The sequence below is a fragment of the Mustela putorius genome, unplaced genomic scaffold, assembly GCF_011764305.1.
Source record: "Mustela putorius furo isolate JIRA1106 unplaced genomic scaffold, ASM1176430v1.1 tig00003988_pilon_pilon_pilon, whole genome shotgun sequence".
NCBI classification, from domain to species: Eukaryota; Metazoa; Chordata; class Mammalia; order Carnivora; family Mustelidae; genus Mustela; species Mustela putorius.
The window spans coordinates 2,603,903-2,628,002 of record NW_025422127.1 but is presented as its reverse complement, the minus strand read 5'-3'; the positions used below and the strand labels follow the sequence as shown (position 1 = coordinate 2,628,002).

The 24,100-nt window shown below is 40.9% G+C and overlaps 1 protein-coding gene across 26 annotated transcripts in view; it reads left to right on the top strand.

Moving 5' to 3' along the window:
• The window catches only part of R3HDM2 (R3H domain containing 2), a 165,340-nt gene that overhangs the window by 117,328 nt on the left and 23,912 nt on the right, over positions 1–24,100 (top strand). For 10 of the 26 annotated variants that reach the window (XM_045071654.1, XM_045071645.1, XM_045071649.1 and 7 more), the window contains 12 exons: positions 2,549–2,748; positions 5,280–5,303; positions 7,751–7,792; positions 10,400–10,486; positions 11,233–11,359; positions 12,266–12,344; positions 13,000–13,059; positions 13,620–13,760; positions 14,176–14,284; positions 17,006–17,101; positions 19,997–20,028; positions 20,127–20,180. In XM_045071654.1, the coding sequence (XP_044927589.1) occupies positions 2,584–2,748; positions 5,280–5,303; positions 7,751–7,792; positions 10,400–10,486; positions 11,233–11,359; positions 12,266–12,344; positions 13,000–13,059; positions 13,620–13,760; positions 14,176–14,284; positions 17,006–17,101; positions 19,997–20,028; positions 20,127–20,180 (1,016 nt within the window). In that variant the 5' untranslated portion in view covers positions 2,549–2,583. The remainder of the gene's footprint in view (positions 1–2,548; positions 2,749–5,279; positions 5,304–7,750; positions 7,793–10,399; positions 10,487–11,232; positions 11,360–12,265; positions 12,345–12,999; positions 13,060–13,619; positions 13,761–14,175; positions 14,285–17,005; positions 17,102–19,996; positions 20,029–20,126; positions 20,181–24,100) is intronic. The other 16 variants (XM_045071650.1, XM_045071653.1, XM_045071663.1 and 13 more) reach the window with 7 other exon arrangements.

Here is a 24,100-nt window from a genome sequence, read left to right as displayed (position 1 = left end):
CTCACTCTGACAAGTAAATAAAATCTTTTTAGAAAAGAAAAGAAAATGATTACCACAATAAGTTTAGTTAACATTCATCTCCTTATATAGCTACAAATTTTTTTTTCCTTGTGATGAGAACTTTTAGGATCTACTTCCTTAACAACTTTCAAATATACCATACAGCAGTGTTAACTGTAGTCATCATGTGGTACGTTGCATCCCTACTAGGTATTTGTCTTCTAATTAGAAACTGGTATCTTTTGACCACCTTCATCCAATTTCCCCATTTGCCAGCCCTCACATTCTCTTTCGGACAGAAAAATCTCTTGAAGATTTTAAGCCTCAAAAAGAAAATACTGAAGGTCTGTTATGTGGTAAAAGAAGTAAACCTAATTTTGTGTGACTGGACAGCAGATTTAGCATCAAGATTGAAACAGTACATAGCTTATTATAGGGAGTAGCTCTGTAGCAGTAAGACTGTTTAAAAAATAGTGGGATGATCCCTTGCTTGGAGTTTCCTAGGAGAGGCTTGCAGGAAGTTACAGAAAGGAAGTTCTGATGTGGGGAGATTGGCAGGGGGGTGGTGTTGCATGAAGGTATATTTAAGAACTCTTACAGTTCTCTATTGAAAACATCTCTATTGATGTTTCCCAGCTAAGAGATATGGAAAAGGCATGTGCTGAGTTTTATTACACTTCAGACTGAAGAGAATGGGTGCTTGATTTACCTATGGGAGAAAAAATCGCAAGTGTGTATATGCAGTCTCCATGAACAGCCTAAGATCCATAAAGCTCCATAGGTTATAACTCTTTTATAGAACCCTCTAGGTACTAGATCCAGTTAATTAAAAAATAGAATATTGGCCATTTTCTTGTATAGTCAGTTTCTTCCAGTATTTGTCATCTTAAATTCAACTGTATGACTATGACTATATGAATGACTCTCTGGCCTTTTAAAGGCCTTTGTCCAGCCCTCTACAAACTGTCCAGGCACCTGCAAAAGAGTTACCACAAGGTGAACAAAGCAGTAATCTTGGGAACTAATTTACACCAGGATGAGATTACCTGTGCTTCTTAAGGAGCCTTCGGGTCTCATCTTTTTAACTGATTGGAAGGAGGAAAAAATGACAGTGTGACAGTTTTCTTGAATGATTGCTATATGTTTGTTTGGCTCAATTTCTAGGGCCACGTGAAATAAACATGATGTCTGGGAGCGTTTTTAGTCTTATTTTTTTTAAGATGGGAAAGAGAAGTATTCAGGATTGAAAGGCAGTCTGTAATCTATAGTAAGGAGGAACCTCTACAAACTTCTGTTTCTTTGTGCTTGGATTACTGGGTTCACTTGCTCACAGGATTTCCCGGGTATCCAGAGTGAGTGATAAAGAGCTGGTTACCCTGCAAGACGGAAGCTCTGTGCCCTGGGAGGCAGGGGAATGACTGAACCCAAATAGGGAATAACAAGGCAAAGATTCTTACGTCCTCATTGCTTAAGATAAAGGAAAGAATTTAAGAATCTATAACCAACATCTGATTTTGCTGCCTTTTGAAGAGGGAGATACTTGAAGTTGGTAACATTGTTGTGGCTTGTGGTAGCTGTGGAAGTTCTCCCTTAGGAAGGGAGAGTGATCCTCGCTGGTAGTGAATAGAACTTTATAATATACTTTTCTTTCTGGAGAGAGTCTAGTGCTCAAGCTGAAAATGTGAGCAAATTTCTGTAGGAAAGGAGACAGGGCAAATAAAGTGCTAAGAGGACTCATACTACATTGCTTTAGAACTGGATCCTGGTGAATCTCAGCATAATTACCCAAGTAAAAGAATCCAGATAATACATGATGTGAAATGCTAGCAAATAGAGACTAATCTATAGTGACAGAAAGCAGATCAGTCATAGACTTGGGGATAGTGGAGTGGGAAGGGGCCTACAAAAGAGCAGGAGGAACCTTGAATGTGCTTGTTATCTCGACTGTGATGATGGTTTCACAGGCATGTGCATGTTCTTAATTCATTATCTTGTACATTTTAAATATATGCAGTTTATTGTATATCAGTTTTATCTCAGTAAAGCTTTTATTATTTTTTTTAAAAGATTCTATTTTTAAGTAATCTCTACACCCATCATGGGGGTTGAACTCACAACCCCAAGATCGAGTCACGCACTCCACTGACAGAGCCAACCAGGCGCCACTACCTCAATAAAGCGTTAAAAAAAAGAAAGAAAGTGGGGTGCCTGGGTGGCTCAGCCGGTAAATGTCTGCCTTTGGCTCAGGTCATGATCCCAGGGCTCTGGGATCAAGCCCCACATTGGGCTCCCTGCTCAGCAAGAAGGCTGCTTCTCCCTCTTCTACTCCCCCTGCTTGTGTTCCTGCTCTCTCTCTGGCAAATAAATAAAATCTTTGAAAAAAATAGAGAGAAAGCAGTCAGTCAATCAATCCTGGATCACCATTTATCCAAGGACCCTTTGTGGTTTACAGGGTGGCTGCTGCAGACTAGTATGTGAAGTGCAAGTCTTGTGTGTATGTGAAGTATGGATAAATACCTCCTGTTTAATTCATTTGACATTTCTTTAGGAGTCCATAGAGCCCACTGTATTATATTGAAGAAGATGTCTAACAGTAACACTATTCAAGAGACCCTGGAAATAATGAAAGAATCAGAAAAAAAACTGGTGGAAGAATCTGTAAGCAAAAACAAGTTTATATCTAAGACTCCAAGTAAAGAAGAAACTGAGAAAGAGAGTGAAGATACTGGTTTGCGTCCAGAGACACAGGTAAGGATTAGAAGTGCATCATAGGCACACTTATTATGCCTTAATAGAAATGTCATTGTAATTGGCATTGGGAATCTGTAAGAAGCTAGTCACTTGATTCTCCCTAAAAACCCAATTTTCAGCTTTCAAGAACTGTCTCCTTCCCTTTTTGTCATAGAATCCCCAGTGAAGTCTAGAGAAGACAATAGTAATTTCCTAATCCATTTGGACCTGCATTACACTGGGTTCTTGCTACATTTGATATTTTTTAACTATCAAAAAATGAACTGTATACAAACACATATTTAACAAGTCATGATATGGTTCATATAATAAATTCTTAAAACTACAGCTGCCTGGCTTTAGACACAGTATTAAATTCATATCCTGGTTGTATTAAAGCAGTCAGGATTTTTTGGGTCAGAAATAACCTGTGAACTTGCTACTTGGTAAATGAGTGAGAAGAATTTCACTCTTTGGTTGCCATGTTGCTTTCCATCCAAATTCATAGTGCAGTGCAGATGTGATGGCAGTAGGTAGCCAGCCAAGCTTCCTCCAGGGCTCCTATTTGGTACCCAAGCAGTTCATACTCTGAGCCTCCTCTGGTTTACCTGTTCTGGTCCTTCTCTTCTCTGTGGTCAGTGCTAGTCTCCTCCGTTAACCAGACCCAAATTATGTAAATCCTTTCTTTCATGCCCAAGGGTTGGACTGGTCGTTCTTACATGCTTAGGAGATAGACTAATGGTAGTAAGTTAGTTTAAAAAGCAGTGGTGGCAACATTTTGGAAGGTTTCGAAAGTTGAAGCATCATTTCTCTTGACAACCCAATTCATTTAGGCCTTTTTTTCTTGAAAGACTAAAACAACAACAACAAAGGGACAAATTAAAATCAGACAGCTCCCTGAAATATTTTGTTCTCTGGCTGCCTGCTTTTCTGCTGTCTTTCCTCTCGCAGTTTGCCATATCTCTGTACTAGTTGCTTTTCTTTCCATTATCCTTTGCATGTAAGTTGTCATTCCCCGCCCATCCTTCCAGAGTTTGTAGAGACAATCTGCCACTGTTCCAGCTATACTTCCAGCCTCCACTGATACCAATAATGAATTTTAAATCCTCAAGACAGATAAGTGATGAATGTTTAATTATATGCTGTCATGTTATATGGAAGATGATAATTAGATGAACTTTGGGTCCAAGTTATTCTCAGGAGACTATTTGAAGTGGTGTTCTGAACTCCTGTTGTGTGTACCCCTTGAAGATAAGCAGAAAAGGATATGTATAAGTGTTATATACCTAATGGACATTCAATTCAGGAGTGTCTTCATCTGGATATACAAATAGGTCATATGGGAAGTTGGAAGGGGACGACGGACTTTTTGTAGCTGCTAGAACAGGGGGAGCTGCTGCTGCCATCTACTGGAGCTCCTACTCATTCTACCAAGTCTTCAGTTTTGTCCCCCACTTCAGAAGCCCTCTCCCCTCTACCATTTCCCAGCAGATCATGTGCCCCTTCAACAACACTAAAAATTCTGCTCTTTATCTTACCTTCCCCCACCTCAACTCATACCCCGGAAGTCCCCCCGGGGTTCTTACTGATGCTATCAAGGGAGTGCCTGTTATAAATTGGAGCTGGAAAATTTGCAAAAAGGGGAGTTTCCTTGCTTATACTATGTGAGACATATTCTTAGAACCAGCAGTTGGAACTCAGAACATCTTTCACATGGAAACAGTGCTATAAAAGGCAGATTCAGTTTAGAATGGGCAAATTAACCCTGACCTACCGAACTTAGGGGGGGTCCTTCAACTAACCCATAACAACTGGGAATGACCTCCTAACTGGGCTTTCTGCCTTTAAACTTGTGATCCTTTTGGATTCCTCTACTGTACTGCTTTAGAAAGATCACCATGAAATAAATATTTGATTATGTTCATTCTCTTCAAACTTTCTGTATGTTTCATTGTCCTAGGCTAAGACCCAGATTTATCAGCATGACATATTGTGACCTAATCCCTTGCCTGACAGCCACCCGCCTCTGGCATCCTGCACTTCAGCATTGTTTGATTCCTTGGGCCTTGTTACAAGAGCTGGAAAGTGTGGAGAAAGCATGCTTTTGTACTTGCTTTCTCTGCCTAGAGTGCCTTCCTTGGTATTCTTTCCTTGGCTTCCCCCAACCCCTGAACCTCCCTTGCCAACATCTGCCTGAAACTCAAAACTCAATTCAGATGTGTCTTTCTCTAGTAAGCCTTCCTTGACAGCCTTACTCACCCATTGCAGGTCTACCCTGTATAATTCTTAGAGTAATGTCTGTCTCCATCTCTACGGAACTATAAGCTCAGTGAGGCCCAGGATTAGGTCAGTTTGGGCTCACTGTTGTTTCTCAAAAGCTTGACATAGTTCTTTGCAGGTACTCAATATCTGTGAATGTATGAATCTGTGAGTTGCTAGGTCTGGGTTAGATGCTTGTGCTGTGTGCTCCTATAGCACTATGTGACTACTTCTGTAATGCATTTAACCTACTGTATTGTAATTGTCTATTTGTCTGTCTTCTCCAACAGGATTATGAGTCCCTTTTGGATAAGGTTTGTGGTTTTTATCTCTGTATCCTCCAGTAATTAGCATGGTGCCTGGTAGATACTAGATTTTCAATGTATCTTTGGCTATTACACGAAAACTATCCATTCTGGTAAATAAGCAGATTCATAAATTGCTTGGAGGGCTATAAATTGGTATAACTGGTATAACATCTTTGAAGGTCACTTTGGCAATAATTTTATTAAGAATTAAATTTTAAAAATTTTAAAATGGACTGCAGATAAACAGTATTTGTAGATACACTTGATTTGGTCATTGAACCATTGTTTATACTAACAAAAGATCAGAAACACCCTAAATGATGCTGTTTAAGGGACTGATAAGATAATTTATAGTACAGCCCCAAGTAGAATACCATATTAGACATTGAGAAAAATGGTAGATCTTCTGTAGAATAATATCTGTGGAAAAAAAGTTTAAAGGCAAGGTGTGTAAAATATACATCTGTTTGTTCTTGTTTTGGGGGTTTATGTGGGGTTTTTTTTTTTTTAAGTTTTTATTTATTTATTTGATAGATCACAAGTAGGCAGAGAGGCAGGCAGAGAGAGAGAAAGAAGCAGGCTCCCCACTGAGCAGAGAGCCCGATGCGGGGTTCAATTCCAGGACCCTGGGACCATGACCTGAGCCAAAGGCAGAGACTTAACCCACTGAGCCACCCAGGTGCCCCTGTTGTTGTTGTTGTTGCTGTTTTTTAAAGATATCTTTCTTCCTTTATTTGAGAGAGAAAGTGCATGAGCAGGGGGAAGGAGCAGACTTAACACTGAGCAGGGAGCCGGACTTGGGGCTCAATCCCAGGACACAGATCATGACCTGAGTCCAAGGCAGATGCTTTTTTTTTTTTTTTTTTAAAGATTTTATTTATTTATTTGACAGAGAGAGATCACAGTAGGCAGAGAGAGAGAGAGGGAAGCAGGCTCCCTGCTGAGCAGAGAGCCCGATGCGGGACTCGATCCCAGGACCCTGAGATCATGACCTGAGCCAAAGGCAGCGGCTTAACCCACTGAGCCACCCAGGTGCCCCCCAAGGCAGATGCTTAACAGACTGAGCCACCCAGGCACCCCCATCTGTTTGGTTTTTTTAAAAAAAGAAGAAAAAAACCTATGTGTACATATGTACAGTGAGCTTATATATATATATATTCATAAAAGACCTATAGAAAGATTATAAGAAAGACAGTACTACTTGATCCTCTAGGAGAGAACCAGGTAGCTGGGGGACAGATATGAAAGGAGACTTACTGTTGTGTATACCCTCGTTACACCTCCTGAATGTTTGTGTTCTGTGTGTGTTACTGCCTTTTTGAAAAAAACAGTGAAATACTATTTCATATTCCCACACTATGGCTTTTCCGTACTGTAACATCTCCTTACATTGACCAGATCCATCGTCATTTCTTACTCTTTCCATCCACCTTCCTGTTTCTCCATTTTGCATTGTGGCAGTGTTTGGTAACTAGTGAAGAGGACAAAGGAAAGAGAAATCCTCATCTACCCAGGACCATGCTGGTATTCTGCCTCTGTCTTGTTTTCCCTTCCCCACTCACCAACCTCGGTTCTCCCCACACCCCAATGGGCAGTGAGTTCCATTCCAGACATCTGAGAATCCCCAGGTGCTTCCTCCCATACAAAACCCTACCTCCACCTCTTCCTCAAAGCCCCCATTTTGACTTCTTAGCTGTTCAGAAACCCTATCAGTGAATTAGTCTTTTCTTACCTCATCCTGCCATAGGCCTTCATTTTTTCATCTTCTTCAGCTTCTATTCTGCTCCTTACCCACTTTTTTTTTACCCTCCATTTGCTCTGAAAGTCTTGTCCATATCTTCCATGCTCCCTTATTTTTATCCTGTCCCAGACAGGCTATAAGAGCTACTACCAGGAGCTTAGAACTAGGAGAATTCTTATCTTCAGGAAAGGAGGCAATTGGCAAGAAGAGTCTTCATTCCATTTCAACAGCCATTGGGATAGGTGCTTTGGGTCTCTCAAGTTAGAACTCTGTACATGTTATCCTGTAAAGATGTTATTTTAAGTGATGATTAAGGGCCATATTGCATGTCTGTTTTGGGTTAAATAGGCTCCTGTGATCATGCTTGGGTAAAAACACTCTGTCATGCTATGGTAGTGACATTTCCAGAAGCTGTCTAATCAGGAGATGATTCGTGGTTTATCCAAAAGTAATTTTTATTAACCTGTGAAGTAGGCCAACCAGTCAGTGTCTTCCTGTTCATTTTCTTCATGGTAAGTGGCCTGTGGTCCTTTATGTGTCACAATTACTAGAGTTGTAGCAAAGAGGAGACAACCACTCCAAGTGGGTCTCATTATTGTTTAGCTATTGTAATGGTTTTACAGTTAGTGCTTTCTCTTTGTAAACTTGTATTGTTTTTAACCTAAGTGTTGATTTTCTATACCTTTAATATTTTCTAATCCCCTTCTAACAGAGGCGGACATCCAACCATGGTCATGCCAGGAAAAGAGCCAAGGTGAGAGCCCTTTCCGTATGCTATAGTCCCCCCACCCTTATCTGAGGTTTCGCTTTCCATGGTTTCACTTACTCCTGGTCAACTACAGTCCAGGAGTAGATGATCCTGCTTTTGACATATTGTCAGGTCAGTAGTAGCCTAATGCTCTATCACAGTGCCCACATCATTCACCTCGCTTCACCTCATCCGCAGGCCTTTTATCATCTCACATCATCCCAAGAAGAGTGAGTACAGTGTAGTAAGATATTTTGAAAAAGAGAGAGAAGGACCACATTGATACAAGTTTCTTACAGTATTTTAATTGTTCTATTTTATTGTTGTCGTTACTGTTGTTAATCTCTTACTGTGCCTAATTTATAAATTAAACTTTATCTTAGGTATGTATGTCTAGGAAAAAACATAGTATATGTAGCATTTGGTACTATACATAGTTTCAGGACCCCACTGGGGGTCTGGGGAAGTATCCCAGGGGATAAGTGGGGACTACTGTAGTTTCTTTTCTACTGTTATTAGTAATACGTTTCACAGATGCACTTATCACTAGTATCTAATTTATTTAGATTATATGCAAGCAAAGTTTTTCTGCCTGCACTTTATACTCTAATTGTCAATATACGTACACACACACATTTCATGTTAGAAAGTTTGGCTGTATTTTTCTGTTACCTCTAATTCGGTCACAGTCTGTTTCTGATATCCAGCCAGAGCCTCTCACAAAGCCTGAGCAAATTAGTACTGGTTCTGCTGTAAAGCTAGTTTCTCTGTTCACTTTTGGTTTCTCTAGGAGTACTATGTGAGTGTTATCTTTTCCGCCAACATTTTTTCCCCATTTATCCTTTAGGAATTTATCCTTTATAAATCCTGCCCCATTAGTAGAAATGACTCAACACTTTTGGACATCCTAAAAATAAAACCTTTTTTGGTGGTGGTGGGGTTACTTTTTAAGTTGGGGCAGGAAGGAGGAGGAGGATTTTGTTTTTAATCATTTTATGATAAAATTAGCACATCACGGATTTTTTTTTTTAAGATTTTATTTATTTATTCAACAGACAGAGATCACAAGTAGGCAGAGAGGCAGGCAGAGAGAGAGGAGAGAGGAGGAAACAGGCTCCCTGCTGAGCAGAGAGCCCGACACGGGGCTCGATCCCAGGACCCTGGGATCATGACCTGAGCCAAAAGCAGAAGCTTTAACCCACTGAGCCACCCAGGCGCCCCTTTCACGAATTATTTTAAGCAGTGTTATCAGAGAGCACTATATGTGTCAGTATGTGATGGTTTTTTAAAATTTTAGTTGGGAGAACAGTAAAATCTTAAACCTTTCTTGCATTGAGAATAGTTATCACCAGAGTAATTATTAAGTGTATCTACCTATTCCCCCCCAAAAGACAATGGCAGAATTTGGGAGTGGCTCAGCCAGTAGGTAGCCTGGGTTTGAAGGAGAACACATCAGATAAATGAACTCTGTGTCTTGCCTGACATGGCCTAATCCTCAGTGATGGGCTTGATGTTAAAGTTCACATCAGAGGGTGTTCACCTCTACTTCACTTCCACCTATACTTTTTGAGATAAATAAGACAGTTATTGTGTCCATTTTATAGATGAGGAAAGTTGGGTTTATAGAGATGGAGTGAACTTGACAGAATATTCACTAGTAAGTGGCAGGGCTCCACAGGAAGTCAGTTCTTCAGACTTGCAAGTTCTCTTCACTGTACTGCACAACCAGGAACACATTCCATGTTTTGTGCTGTTGTATTCATGGAAAATCTAGATTTTGTTATAAGAACTCTTAGTAAATGTTTATAGGTAGGTTTCTATCATTTTTGGCTTTGGGGATCCCTAGGAGAGCAATGATTTATAAAGTGAATTTCAGATTTTTTTGGTATTCTCCAGCCAGCAAAAGTAAACCAAGCTTCTTAATTAGCTTGGTTTACTTTTACCATTAGCTTCTTAATCACATTAAATCCCCAACGTTGGGAGGTTTTCTTTCTCTTTACTCTTTTTTTAGACGCTTCTTTCCATACTCTTGCTGCCTCGGGTTTAGAGTCATTTAGCATTTATCGTCTGCTGTGCTCTAGGCACTATTTATGATATGTTTGTTTATGTACTTTATGTCACCTAATTCTCACAAGTCATCATTAAGTGTTTTTATCCCTGTTTTATTGAGGAAAAACAGAGACCTAGAGAGGCCAAGTAATTTGCTCAGGGTCTCTCATAGCTCATAAGTGCAAAAGCAGGAGTTGAAGCAGGGACTTCTGGCTCTTAAATCCAGTGTCTACTAAGCTCTTCAACTGTGTATTTTCAGTAAACTTCTGAGTCTGAAATTGGAGCATAAGCTAGAGAAAGGGGTGAGAGCTAAGTGAAGTGCTTTTCATATCATCTGTTCAAAGTAGCCATTTTGTTTTTATAAGTTTATTAATGGAAGTAGGAAAATTATCTTTGAAGTAAATCAGGAACTGGGGAGTAAGTCCACTTTGGGCAAAAAAAAAAGAACAACACAAAAACCCTACTTAATGGAAGCAGCAACTAACAGAGGCAAAGAGGATACCCTTCATTCCGCGAAAAGCAGCTTTCTGAATGTCCATATATATATATTTGGGCTTTTTTCAGTCTAATTCCAAGCTGAAGTTGGTGCGCAGCCTAGCAGTGTGTGAGGAGTCCTCTGCCCCATTTGCTGATGGACCACTAGAAGCCCAGGTAGGTCCTTTATCAGAGTAGTGTAACTTTTTTTTTTTTTAGATTTTATTTATTTATTTGTCAGGGATAGAGGGACAGAGAGCGAGCGAGCACAGGCAGACAGAGAGGCAGGCAGAGGGAGAAGCAGGCTCCCTGCCGAGCAAAGAGCCCAATGTGGGACTCGATCCCAGGACGCTGGGGTCATGACCTGAGCCGAAGGCAGCTGCTCAACCAACTGAGCCACCCAGGCGTCCCAGAGTAGTGTAATTTTTGAGATTGGCAGTTGTTTGGTAAACTGTAGCGTAACAACCACAGCATCAACAGTAGGCTTGGAAATCAGGGTAGAAGGAACTTCAAGTGGTTGCTGTAAAGCAGGGCATGGCTGCAAGCATGAAGTACAGGTCTTCACACCTGGACCACCCGGGATGAGGCAGACAAGAAGATCCCAGGGCTGCATCTTGTTTTCCCACCCACACTTTCCCTCTGGCAGTTAGACCCATTTCCATCTAGTTCCTGTGCCAAGAACAGCCAGTGTAACTTGAGCTCTCCATTTGGTGGTTGTGATTGTTGGCAGAAAAGGCTTGGCCTTCTACCCTTTTGGAAGAACCCAAGCTTAAACAATTGAATTAACAAAATACTCTCTTCTGTAAGAGAATGCTGCCACCCAAGATTTCCCTTCTTTGAGATTTCAAGGGAGCGTCAAGTCCTGTGGGAGAATTAAAATCCTTTTTCCCTTTTGATTGTATTCCTCTTTCCCCTTAATCAAGGATATAATTCAGTTGCATATCAGCTGCCCCTCTGACAAGGAGGAAGAAAAATCCACGAAGGATGTCTCTGAAAAGGAAGACAAGGACAAAAACAAAGAGAAGGTCCCAAGGAAGATGCTTTCTAGGGGTGAGAACTCTCGCCACCCCTTATGTCCTAGGGTCTGGCTCTGCGGTGCCCTTTCCTTCCATCTTGGAGCCTGACACCCACTAACCTTACTGGCTCAGCAGTTCCTAGTGTTCTGTTGACTTCATGGTTGCTTGGTGGGGAGGGGGTGCTTAACTAGGTTACTTTCCTTGCTGCTTTAGTTAACCCTGCCTTAGGGGCTCACTTGCTGCAGAAAGCTACTCCGTTAACACTGGCACTACCTATAAGAGGACATTGTAGTTAATTCCGATTTTATTTCTCCTCTGGAATAAGTAGTGACATGAATCACCACTAGTAGCAGATCCTCCATATATCATTTATATTTTGGTTTTGGGATGCTTGGAGTGATTTTTTTAAAAATCAGATTTGCACTAATTATTAAGCTCTCTTTGGTTTTAAACTCTTGAGCTGGTAGCAAAAGACCTGGTCCATAAAAATTATAGTTGACAGGAAAAAGGCAACCTTGGGATTAAGATTTTATAAATAAATTGTAAATAATCAATATTTGAACCTGTTTGCTGAGATTCTGGAAAATTCAGCTCTGATTGCTCTTACCTGGAATTTATTTTCCTTAACTTGAATAAAATCTGCTTTGTTTTGGTCGGGACATTCAGCAAATACTTAATTATGGTAAGGTAGCGTCTCAGTGTAATACTGATGCAGCACTCTGACCCAGATTCTACCTTCCATCATTGTCATGGGGAATCTGGCAGGGGGAAGGGACCTGGCAAATCAAGCGTCATTCTGGTTTTTAAGCTAAAACCCCTAAAGTTTGATTTTACTTTGCTGTGATCCCTCCTGATTGGGTTGTGGGCTTCTGCTTGGGATTAGATTTCATGTAAGGCAGTTTCATTTATTTTAAAATTTCTTTTGTTGTGATGGTTCTAGATTCCAGCCAAGAATATACAGACTCCACTGGAATAGACCTACATGAATTTCTTGTAAATACACTGAAAAAGAACCCAAGGTAAAAACATTATTTGATGGAAGGGGGACAGTAGGGTCCAGCCAGGATACTGAAAAGGACAAGTAGCTTTTCAGGATTTTCCCATTAGTCAGATCTATGCTATTGACCCTCCACCACCTTTCCCTCTAGTGTAGTTTTATATTCTGTGAGGGATCCAGAATACCCTTGTGTTGAGGTGTCTTCTTTCAGAAGAGCTTAGAAAAATCTGTGGAAGGAGACTGCAAAAACAAAAAAATGTGAAGTCTTGGGAGAACTATTTAAAAGCAAGAAGGAAAAATAATTGATACATACATATGCTAAATCATAATTGTTTTAAAATTGTATAAATAACAAGATGGAATGTAGACTACTGATTAGATTTATTTTAAGTATAAAGTATGTGTTTAAATGAATATGGCTGCCAACAGAGAGGTTTCTGATAAGGAAAACAAAGTATTGATTAGGAGGATCTGCAAAATGTATACTTAATTGTTTTTCTCTTTTTAAAGTAGTGTAAGACAGGCCAGTGAGGCTCAGCAGCCTCTGTGTTTTTGTCCACTGTTGGGGTTTGGATCTGTCCCTCCCTCCAGCTTCTGTAGGGTGCAGGTTTCAATGCTTTTAATGTCTATGGGAGGGCTGCTTTTTGTTTTGTTTTGTTTTAATCTTTTTTAAACAGGGACAGAATGATGCTGCTAAAATTAGAACAGGAGATTCTGGAATTTATTAATGACAACAAGTAAGTTACTTGAATGAAATACACATTTAGAGGTGGGAGGGGGCACTGAAAAGAAATTCAGGTACAATTTTAGGATATTCCTCTTAAATCTTTCCCTTAAAGTTTGAATTTTGAAGTAATTACTCACTGGGAACCAAAAGGAGTTGAGGAGAAATAATAAGAATGTATTAAAAAGTACATGTGACCCAAGTGAGTTTTAAGTTATTGCACAGACTTCAGTTGAAAAGAATTAATATCTTTTCAGCAGCTACCCTTGTCCCATATTTAGTTATTCTTAAATTTCTCCCTTTTTTCCTTGTAGAGTATCATCCAGGTGAGGGAGACCTGGAGCTTAAGGAATAATCTTAAATGAGGGTAGTAGATCAAAGGAATATACAAAATGCTATAGAAAAAGAAGCTGAGAGAACCTTTTTGGTTCTCATTTGAGTAAGGATCTATCTTCCTTATAACATGTCTGTTTCTCCTAAGAAATTCTCCACTTTAGACACAAGAAAAGTTACAGTTGGCTATTACTGCTATTGTTTATCCTTATTTCACTTTTTCCCCTGGTTTCCCTTCAGTAACCAGTTCAAGAAGTTCCCTCAGATGACCTCATATCACCGGATGCTATTACACCGGGTAGCTGCCTATTTTGGGATGGACCACAATGTTGATCAAACTGGAAAAGCTGTCATCATCAACAAAACCAGTAACACAAGAATGTAAGGGAAGAAACCACAAATTGGGAAACTTCCCTGGAATAGTCTATGGGGAGAAGAGGAAGGTGTAGGACCAATATATTCCTTTCTGGGGAGGAGATAGTATGGAAGTTACGTGATCAATTCCTATGCTTCGTGAGGACTTGGAGATAGATTCCGGAGGCAGTGATGTTTTGTGAAGACTGGCGCCTGGCCTCTCTTCACCTTTACTGATGGTACAGGTATAACTTTAGGAGAAGACAACTTATTTATATGTATAAAGAATAGGCCTTGAAGATTTCTTTGTGACGTTTTGGATGCCTGAGTCCAGTAACTTCCTGAAGGGACTGTAGGATATAAGAATGCTTTATTATGAGGCCTGCTTCCTAACAAAAGCATCTTTTACCTTACTTCCTTCTACATTCTCCCCCAATCCCAGCCCCGAACAGAGATTCTCAGAACACATAAAGGATGAGAAGAATACAGAATTTCAACAGAGATTCATTCTCAAGAGAGATGACGCCAGTATGGACCGAGATGATAACCAGGTGAAGAATGGAAAGGGGTTGGGTCTGTATGGAGAGATTGCAGTAAGAGAAACTGGGAGGGGAGAAGAATTTTTGTGGGATAAAACTCTAAAACATAATTAGTGTGGAAAAATGTATTGAGTTATGCTGAGTTGGCTTTGGCTTAATGTTGAGGACTGACTACACTTGTTGAGCTGAATGCCGCCCTCTTAGCCCCAGAGAGACATGGTGCTGAGTTTTGCTGGGTTTTCTCATTTGGCCTAGAACTCCCTGGTTCTGCCACTGACTTCTAACTCTATGTCATTTTGGGACAAATCAAGGTCCCTCCCTGCTTCAGCCTTGATTCAGCTGATGGCTTCATTCTTTTTTTCTTGAATGGTTAGGAATTTCTTTGGGAACCACCAAAAGCTACTTTATCCCACTTCTGTCTTATCCTAGCTCAGGGCTAGCCTTGGACTGGCAAAGTTGTGATGTAATATACCCACCTATAAAGATGTTTCTGATCCCTTTCTGCAAACTCCTTATTCTTTTCCCAACTCCTTCCACCAAGGTGAGTGAGTTAATTTGACATTTGATGCTGGGAGTCTCAGGCAGTATCCCCTTTTTAATCCGTTCCTATGGGAATAAGAAGTGAACAGTCTGTCCCATTCCTTCACTCATGGGCCTGGCTGTTGCCCTGACTTCTAGCCTGCCCTTCAGATAGTAAGTTTTCGTTTGGGGATTAGTTTTCTCAGCCACGTACAGGGTTTAGATCCAGCCTGCTCTGCTTGACCTCCAAAGGAGGTTAGGTGGAGAACCAGGATTAAGGTTTGAAGAACGTGGTTGAGTAGAGCCAATATTAGTCTTGCTAATTAATGATAACTGTAATAATATCTTACCTCTAGAGTCAAAATTCGTTTTCTTAGGATATTGTATGGTCTTGAGACCAGGACTTTTCCTGCTTGCTACTTGAGTATTTGAGGGAGTCCTTTTGAGAAAAATGCCATTATCTTTTGTGGACAAACACACTGGGTCTGATTGAAAAGAATGAAACATACAAAAAGACAAAATTTAAAAAACAAGAAAGAGCCTTTCCATCCTGATGCCCTTCTCTCCATTTTCCCAGAACCCTTTTTCTGTGGATCAGGAATTATTCAGGCCTAGAGACACATTGGGGCAAAGTGGAATCTGTCCATATTATGAACTTTTCCATCTCTCAGCTTCAGGCTTGATCCATAGGAGGGGAGCCTTTATGCATTTTCTGTCTATGATATTAATAATAAATACAATGATTGTTACTTCTGTTGAGTGTTTTCCCTGAACTAGACTCTGTTCTAGACACATTATGTACATTATCTCTTTGAATCGTCTCTACAACCCAGTGTAGGTGGGGTTATTAGCTCCACTTTAAATATAAGAAAGCTGAGGCTAAGAGTGTTAAGTTACTTGCCTGAAATAACTTTACACAGAATGGAGAGCTGAGATTCTAGCCGGGACCTCAAAGCACATTATGCTCTTTCTACTCTGTCGCTGGTTCACCAGTGTTAGGGGCCCCTGATGTCCTACATCTTATTGGAATGGGATTTATAAATGGACTGTTTAGTAGGATTTAGGTTCTTAAGGCTAGTGAGAATTAAATCTAGTCAAAAGTTTATACTCCTGAAGTTACGCCAACCTCTGGTGACGATCAGGAAGATCAGCCTAGAGTAGCAGCCTCCTTGGTTGCTTCATCTGAAGCTTTCAGAGACTCTGGATTGAAGGTCAGAATCTTTCATACCTGATGACATTCATTTGATGGGCTGTCTCTCTCAGAGCATCTTGCCTTCAAGAGCAGTATGGAAAAAGACACTGTGTACACCCTACCTGGGACAGTGCTCACAACTCACAGTCCAGGAGAGGAAAAACAATGATGGAGAACTGGGCGGTAGGCTAGCCAGAGGTGGTGATTTGCCCAGCCCTCCCTTTTCACCTCTCTGTATTTTTCAGAGAATTTAAGGCTCTCTTAAATTTCTTTTAAGAAATTTTCCCTTTCTGTCACTCTCTCTCTCTTTCTCTCCTCCTTCCACCATACCTTATTTGTCTCTTCCTTTTCCTGTCCATCCTTCTTTCTGTTCTGTTCTTCTTTTCTTTCTCTTCTCTTTGTGTTGCTATGTTCTCTTTTCTATTTCTGTAGTTTCTATCTCTTTCCCTCCCTCCAGTGGCTGTAGTTAAGATGAGAAAAAGTGCTTAAGCTTTTAGGTTAGCTTCACTTCGATTTAATTCCCAGGGCCCTCTTCGCTGAGCTGAGTGTGACTTGGGTCTTCAGGCCATGGCATTAGTGAGTAAAGAAAGGATAATATCAGGTGCTAGTTCTGTAAAACTCTTCTCTAAATACTTGTTTCTTCTCCCTCTCTAGTTTCCTCCTATCCCTTTCTTTTCCTCCAAAGCAATGTTGTTTATTCCCTGGGCTTTTCTCTTGATCCTTAGGATCTCAATACTATAAGGAAGTAACCCAGTCCTTATAAATTGTTGTTCTTGTCACTCTGGGTGGGGATGGGGAAATGAAGAGGCTCCAATCATCCAGAAAACCTGATCTCCCAAACTGCATGGTCAGATGTACCCAGTGAAACCTGTCCGACACTGGAAATTTTATTTCTTTTTTTTTTTTTTTTCTATTTTTTTGATGGCAACTATAAACTCTCCCGGTTTCTCTTCCTTGCTGGTGTGCAGTGAGCTTGCAGTACGAGGAGAACTTAACTAGCTTAATTCTGCTCATCGATCTAGATCAGAGTTCCATTGCAGGATGGAAGGAGGAGCAAGTCAATAGAAGAGAGAGAGGAGGAATATCAAAGGGTCCGAGAGAGAATATTTGCCCGAGAGGTAAGTGTAGCTTCTGAGAGTTGTCAGCCCATAGCTTTTAGCTCTTAATCTTTGGAACTGTGATTGGAATGAACCCTCCATAAATGTTTTGTTGTTGTCTTTTTTTTTTAACCAACATCAGCCAGCCCCAATTTGTCTCTCATATTAAATGTGGCTTACTGGGAAACTGCAGATTTTTATATGTATTATTTTAATACGTTTTGCTGTATGGCAAACAAAGAGCACAAATGGAATGGCTGAATTTGGTAGGTATGATTAGACTGAAAATAGAAATGGTTTTAGCAGGGCTTATGGAAGGGCCCTGACTCTGGCCTGTCAGTCCCTTTTCCCACTTACCCTTTTTCACTTCCATTATTCATTTTAGGCATCTTTGCTTCTAGGTGGAAGACTTAGTGTCCACACAGCCTATATACATCCATCTTGTTTGGCCAGCCTCGTTTTTAGGATATGTTGGTGGTTGTTAGAGCACAGGTCTGCCATCCATTCTCTGAGATCCACATTCCACATGCACAGAGGGTACCACTTACTATTCCCTCCAGTCTCTATCTGAATAGGAAGTCTCTTTCTTCCTATATTTCCTACCTCGTTTCTTAGAGTAGGATGGACTTATGGGCCAAAAGGCAACATGATCATTTTAGGCAACTTTATTCTTAAGAATTGTGGGCCATATTAAATATACTTGGTACCCCTGTATTTGGTGGCCTTTGCCTGTAAGACTAAAGAGAAGTATTTCAGAAATTCAGGAAAGACTGTAGATAAGCAAGAGAGGAACAGATCTTCAGAAAAACGTAGGGGATCTGGATAACAGCACTATCTTAAAGTCAAATTAGCAAACAAAGTAGAAAGAGCCAGCCTCCCTTTGTAGTCAAAAGATGGCCAGTTCTAATCAGTATTCTTTGATTAACACTACTCTCCTCTCATTTCCCCACTCTCCCCTCCATCAGCAAGACAGAAAATACTTTATCTTTCCATCATTACCTAGCTCAGAGAAATATTATCTCTGACTTCAAGAAAATTGAACTCCTCTATGAACTTGTTCTGTTGTCTCAGGAGACCCAAATGTTCCAAGGATACTCATGGGGACAGATGCACAACAAATCTGGCCCAAAGTCCAAGGAAAAGGAATCATCTTACCTTCTGTTATATGGACTTCAATTCTGAGTCAGAAAAAGAAAAAGTCCATCCTCCAAATTATCCAGTCATAGCCCAAAGAGGGTTCTTTACCTTTACCTGCAAACCATTTGTGTGGAATGAGAGGAGAGAGGTCACTTGTACATGGCTGTGGCCGGCAATGACCTTGAGCTGTAGATGAGCAGGTTGGTGGATAATAACAAAGATTTACATACTGCTTACTATCTTTCAGACACTATTCTTAGTATTTTGCATAAATTAATTTATTTAATCCTCACATTAGGTCTATGAGGTAGGTTGCATTGTTTTCCTCGTTTTATAAATGAGGGACTGAGGCATAGAAAGGTTAAGTCACCTTAGATAACACCTCTAGTTAGTGAATGGGTTGTTATATGAACTCAAGCAAAGCAGTCTGGCTCCAGAGACCATATCCTTGACCCCTAAAGTAAACCACCTCGCCATAGCTTGCTTTACTCTGGGATCTTTAGATTAGGAAGTACCAGTGTCATCCTGGCATAGCCATCTGTGATGTGCTGCTCTGCTTCACTGAGACATGGTAAATGACTGTCCCACCATGCCAACCATTATTAGTAGAGCCCTGGACACTGAAAGCACAAGTAACTTTTAATAAGGTATTGTGGCTAACGAGGACCAACACTGGAACATACCTGTGTACAGCTGTGCAGCTGTAATAAAATCACATTCGCTCTTCTCTCCTTTTTTCTCCTGATTGCTCGTCTCTCCAGCCTCTACTAATATATTTATTCTTTGTTAAATTCTTGTGGATTTACCACTTTTCATTTCAGCACTTCCTAACTCTTGCTGTGTTAGAGGCTTCAGGAATCTCAGAAGGTCTAGACAAGGAAATGTGGCCAAAGCCCACCAAAATCCTGAGATTCCTATGTGGAGAGGAGCCTGGCCAGTCAGAGGGAGCTGGTGAAGGGTAGAGCTGTAGGTTGGGTCGGACGGGAGGAAGAGGCAGGCCAACAAGAAAGGGAAGTGGCAAGAAGGGTGTTTGGATGGAAATGCTGCCACCGCAGCCTTCTCTGGAGCCTGAGCTGCCCCTTATAGGCTCTGTTCCGTGTGGAGCCCACTCTGCTCAGCAGTGGGACACTCTTGGTGCCTTTTCCTAAGGCTTGGGAGTGCATCACAGTGCTCACTTCACTCAGCTCAGTGGCTTTGTCAGGAAATGATCCCCCAAATATTTCGGGCTTTTAATTCTTTCATTTTTTCTAGGCTCCGAAAAATACCTGCTTCCCCAATTCCTTATTCTCCTTGGGTCTCAGGTCAGGTCAGAATGTCTTTCATTTTGGCCAGTGTGGAGGATAGAAACAGAATAGTCGTGGAGGATGACTTCCAAAAAAACTAAATTTCTTTCTCTTGTCTCCCTTTGCCTTTCCCTTGTTCGTACTCTCCGCCAATTATTATGCTCAGCTTACCTCTAGAGAGAATAAATTTAGAACTAAAAAGGAAATAATAGCTTAAAACTTTCCTCTTCCTCCTTTCCATACTCCCACGTTTATCAGCGTCTCTTTTTAAGCACTCTGTGGGAAGGCTAAAAACACTGAATGCTCTTTCCCACTAAAGGTGAGAAGTCAGATTGGGTGTGTGGGTGTGGGTCATCCTATCCCTGCTCCCTCTCTCCCTGTTGGGGGGTGAGCTTGGTTTGAGGACCTCGGGTATTCATAGCATCACGGACACCCTTTTCGGTTATGCCATGCTGTTTTCTTATAAGTTATTTTCCGTTTTCTCCCCTTCACCTAGACTGGCCAGAACGGATATCTAAATGACATCAGGTTAGTACCACTTAGCATGTTCCCTGCTTCTCATTGAGCTTTGTCAGTGAGGTTAATATAATCCTGTAATGATGCTTTTCTTTGATGTTAACCAACAGACTCTCCAAAGAAGCCTTTTCTTCTAGCTCTCACAAGAGAAGGCAGATTTTTAGGTACCTCTGTGTGATCTATATCTCTCCTTGTTTTTGTTTTGTTTCGTTTTGGTTTTTTTTTTTGTTTTGCTGTAATCTTTTCAGCGGAGTGAGTTTGCTCCATGCATGGCTGCTTGTGGAATAATTCAATTTGTGGTTTTTGCAACGTTGGATATTTTTCCCCATTAAAAAAGAAATGGCTCCTGCTCAATGACTTTATTTTTATTGTTGCTGATTTCATTTTAAGTCGTGGATAGGTGGTGAAGGGGACCAGATAGGTGTGTCTGGGATAGGTACTGCTCCTTTCCAAAAGTTTGCTGGAATTGGGCATTTGGGGAAGATTTTAACATACATTTATATTAAGGTAAAAGAATGGGTGTCTTCTGGCTACCTTTTCTGAATCTATGAAAGATGTGAAAAGCTTATCCCTGACCCAGCATAGGGAATGTTTTATAGCTTTAAGAAAGAATAGGACGTGCACACACACATATAAAAACACAGACATCTCTGTCTATGTAGTTTTCTCTTTGGGACAATGTAATCTGTAAGGTGGCCTCAGAAAAAGACTTTTCTGCCTTAGCATGGACATATAGCACATCTTTTTTATGGCTGTTCATGATTTGCTGTTAACATTGTTGAAAGCTGCTGTATTAACTTCTTCAGGCCTAATAGTCTCCATGTTCCACAAAGCCGTCATGAGACTCTCCCTTCCATTTGATTTTCTCAGTCCCCCCTCCAGAGGATTACTGAAGGCAGTGAGAGAAGCACTTCATTAGGACCCTGTCTGGTACCAACTCATTTTAGATACGTTCTTCCCATTTTACTAATAGAAAAACTATGGAGAAGAGAAAACCTGAGCACTCAATAGTAGGATTCGGGTCCAATCCTTTCTGAAGGGCTTATGGGTTTTTCAATCCTAAGCTTGATAGGAACTAATTAACTCAAATTAGTAAGAGCTCTCTTTCCCAGTATCTCAGTTGTCTCTTCCCCCTTGTCCTTTCTAAAGCTAGTCAAACCACATAGAAATTTGGGTTGTAAGATTTCTCATTCTTGGAAAGGGGCATTATCTCCTCTTCCATATCTGAACTCTTCTAGACCATCCCACCCTGAAATCTGTCTGAAAGCCCTTAGGCAGTGAGGACTCTGCCTTTTTCATGATAGTTGAGGTGGAGTTCCCCTTTAAAAAAAAAATTCCCTGTTCTCTATTGTATACTTCAAGATCATAAATCATCCTAGAATCCTGTAATAAACATTTTTAAACTAACTTCTCTGCATATGCTAATGCACAGGGCTTTCCTGTTGCCAGAGTATACTGTATACTCTGTATCCTTCATATCTCTCAGTATCCTGATTTGGTAAACTGGTTTACATGTAAGAAAACAAAAACAGAGAAATTAAGTAGCTAGCCCAAGTTGACATGGCTGTTAGTGGCAAAACTGGGACTGACTCTCTGGTGTTCTTTCACTGTACACCAGACCAGACCAGCTCTCTATAAACATCACCCTTCCTCTCTGAGTAGTGTTCCATTCAGAGCCCTAATTCGCGTACACTGATAGAAGCGATGCCCACTAGTGTTATGGAGCATCAGATTACATCCAGCTGTGCAGGTAACAGCTCTAAAGATCCAGTGAGCAGGTGCAGCCCTCTCCTACCCAGACCTTTTAAGCTGCTGCTTTCCATAGTAAGTGTTGGCTCAAGATCTAGGTCATCTAAAATGCAGTACCATGGACCCTCAAGGGGGCAACTTCTTCTGTTTTGGTACTAGTCCAGAATCCTAGTGATGAGAAGCTGGTCTTCTCTAACTGCTTTTTCTTTTCTTCCCAAATGTTTGAAACAAATACTGTTACACCACATTCCATCATCCACACTGGCAATTACTAGGGCAACTTCCCAGTTCTTTGGAAGATTCTGCTCCATTGACAAATAAGCCATTACTGGCATTTATTGTCACTTCTTACACAGGCCAGCCTACCCACTCCCCAGAACCAATAAACTGAACTTTTCACCAGCATAAATCTACTTGTGAGAGCCAAGTCAGCTTTGACTTTATAGGAGTTTAAAGTGTGAATATCTCTGTCCCGCACCCCCTTCTCTCCAACACACATACATACCCCAGTCCAGTGCTTAGAACTGAGTCTGGGTGTTTTCCCTGGTTGCCATATGGTTTAGTAAAGTGGAAAGACATGGCTAGAGATTAGGTTTAGTTGTAGTGCAGAAAATTGATCTTTTTCCTGGCCAAGACTCAACTTAGATTCTCTAACTCTTGGAGGTTTAGTGTGCTAACTACGGTTAGATTGTCAGACTAGCCACATTTTCAACATTTGGCCCTCACTGTCTTGGGGGAATTTGTGGAGTACAGAAGCGCTGCCACTTTGGCTCAAGCTTCCCAGGGTGTTTGGTTTAAAGTTGACTCATTCACTGTTTACCTCCAGTAGAAAGACAAAGTAAATGGCAGAATTGTCCTAATAGATAGTGCTGTGTCTGATTTAGGTATAAAAGTCAATTAGGACTTGTCTTGTAAAATTCAGGTTCTAACACCTAATGAACAGCTCCATTCATTGCCACTGCTCTGTCCCCTGCCCCAGCGACAGACACATCTTTATCGAGTTCTCTCAGTAGACTTGCCTTTGGCTATTGAGTCAGAGCTCTGGGCTCTCACTTCAGGTCTGGTTCTGTTTCTGGAGAGTCCCTGATTTTCATTTCTTTCTTTGTTTCCCATTCCACTTTTGACATTTCCAAGAGAAAGGGATAAGGTTTTAGGGAGACAGAAATATTTTCCAGTTCTCTTACCTATATAAAGAGGGAAGCACTGAGGTTATATATACATCTGCTTGGGATTCCAAGAAGAATTGGCATGTCCCTAACCAGCTGTGCCAGTTTGTTTTTCGGCCCACCATGTTTGGCTTGACTAAAAACTAAAATAGTGACCCTAGCTTTTATTTTGCCCATTTTTCCCTACAGTAACCTTAGGAGCAGATATCCTCCAATAAAGAAAGGTATTTCTTTAATATTACCCTCATGGGAAAACTACCTTTCTTTTTTAGAATAACTCTGAGCCTTTTATCTTTGAAGCTAAAGGGATTGGGATAGGGTTTTCTCTTTGCTTTAGGCGGGATGGTGGTGAAAGGGAGGGAGCCCAAGCTACTATGATTTTTGCTCACCTGCATCCCAGTGTATATATCAAAATCTTTGTAATTGTTGTCATTTAGTTTCTTTAGGTCAGTAGTTGTTGGTTGTGGAAGATATGAAAGGAAAATTCCTGGTTCTTGTTTGTTGATTAAGAAGCTGTAAGGGCTCAATAAGACTTAACGGGTTTTAGGTCAACCCCATCTATCTTAAGTACAAGTGTTTATAATCATAGGCAGTAATGATGACATCAGGATAACCCGATGTTTCCAGAGCAAAATAAGAGAGAAGTCCCTTGTGCTTTGCCTAGGGCAATAGGTTGTTAATATGGCGGCAGCTAGGCACAGCCAGCCCCCTGCTCCTTGCCATCCTGGGTCCCAAGGGCATATTTGCTTGATCATGTTGAACACTTTAGCCCTTAGAGACCCTGGAACCAGTTGTTCCCAGATACCGATGCAGAATTTCCACAAACAGGTTGGATCAATTTCAGACTGTCAGACTGAGTTTTCCAGAGGGCCCCGTTAATCTGTTGTACTCCTCTTCCCACCTCTGGAAAAGTGGTACCTCCATTGGCTTTGACACATGTTATGTAGAAGACCTTTTATATTTATCCATGTCTTGGCTACCCCTGCCTTCTAGCAATAGTAACTTCTAGGAGTCCTTTTGTTTTAAGAACTCCTAGAAGGAAAAAAAAAAAAAAAAGAAGAACAACTCCTAGAAGGAGGCGATACCCCTCTGCTCCTACTATCTCCTGCATGTGTGGGATCCCTGCGGGGGCAGGGAAAAAGACTACAGCCAATCTCAGCATCATGTAT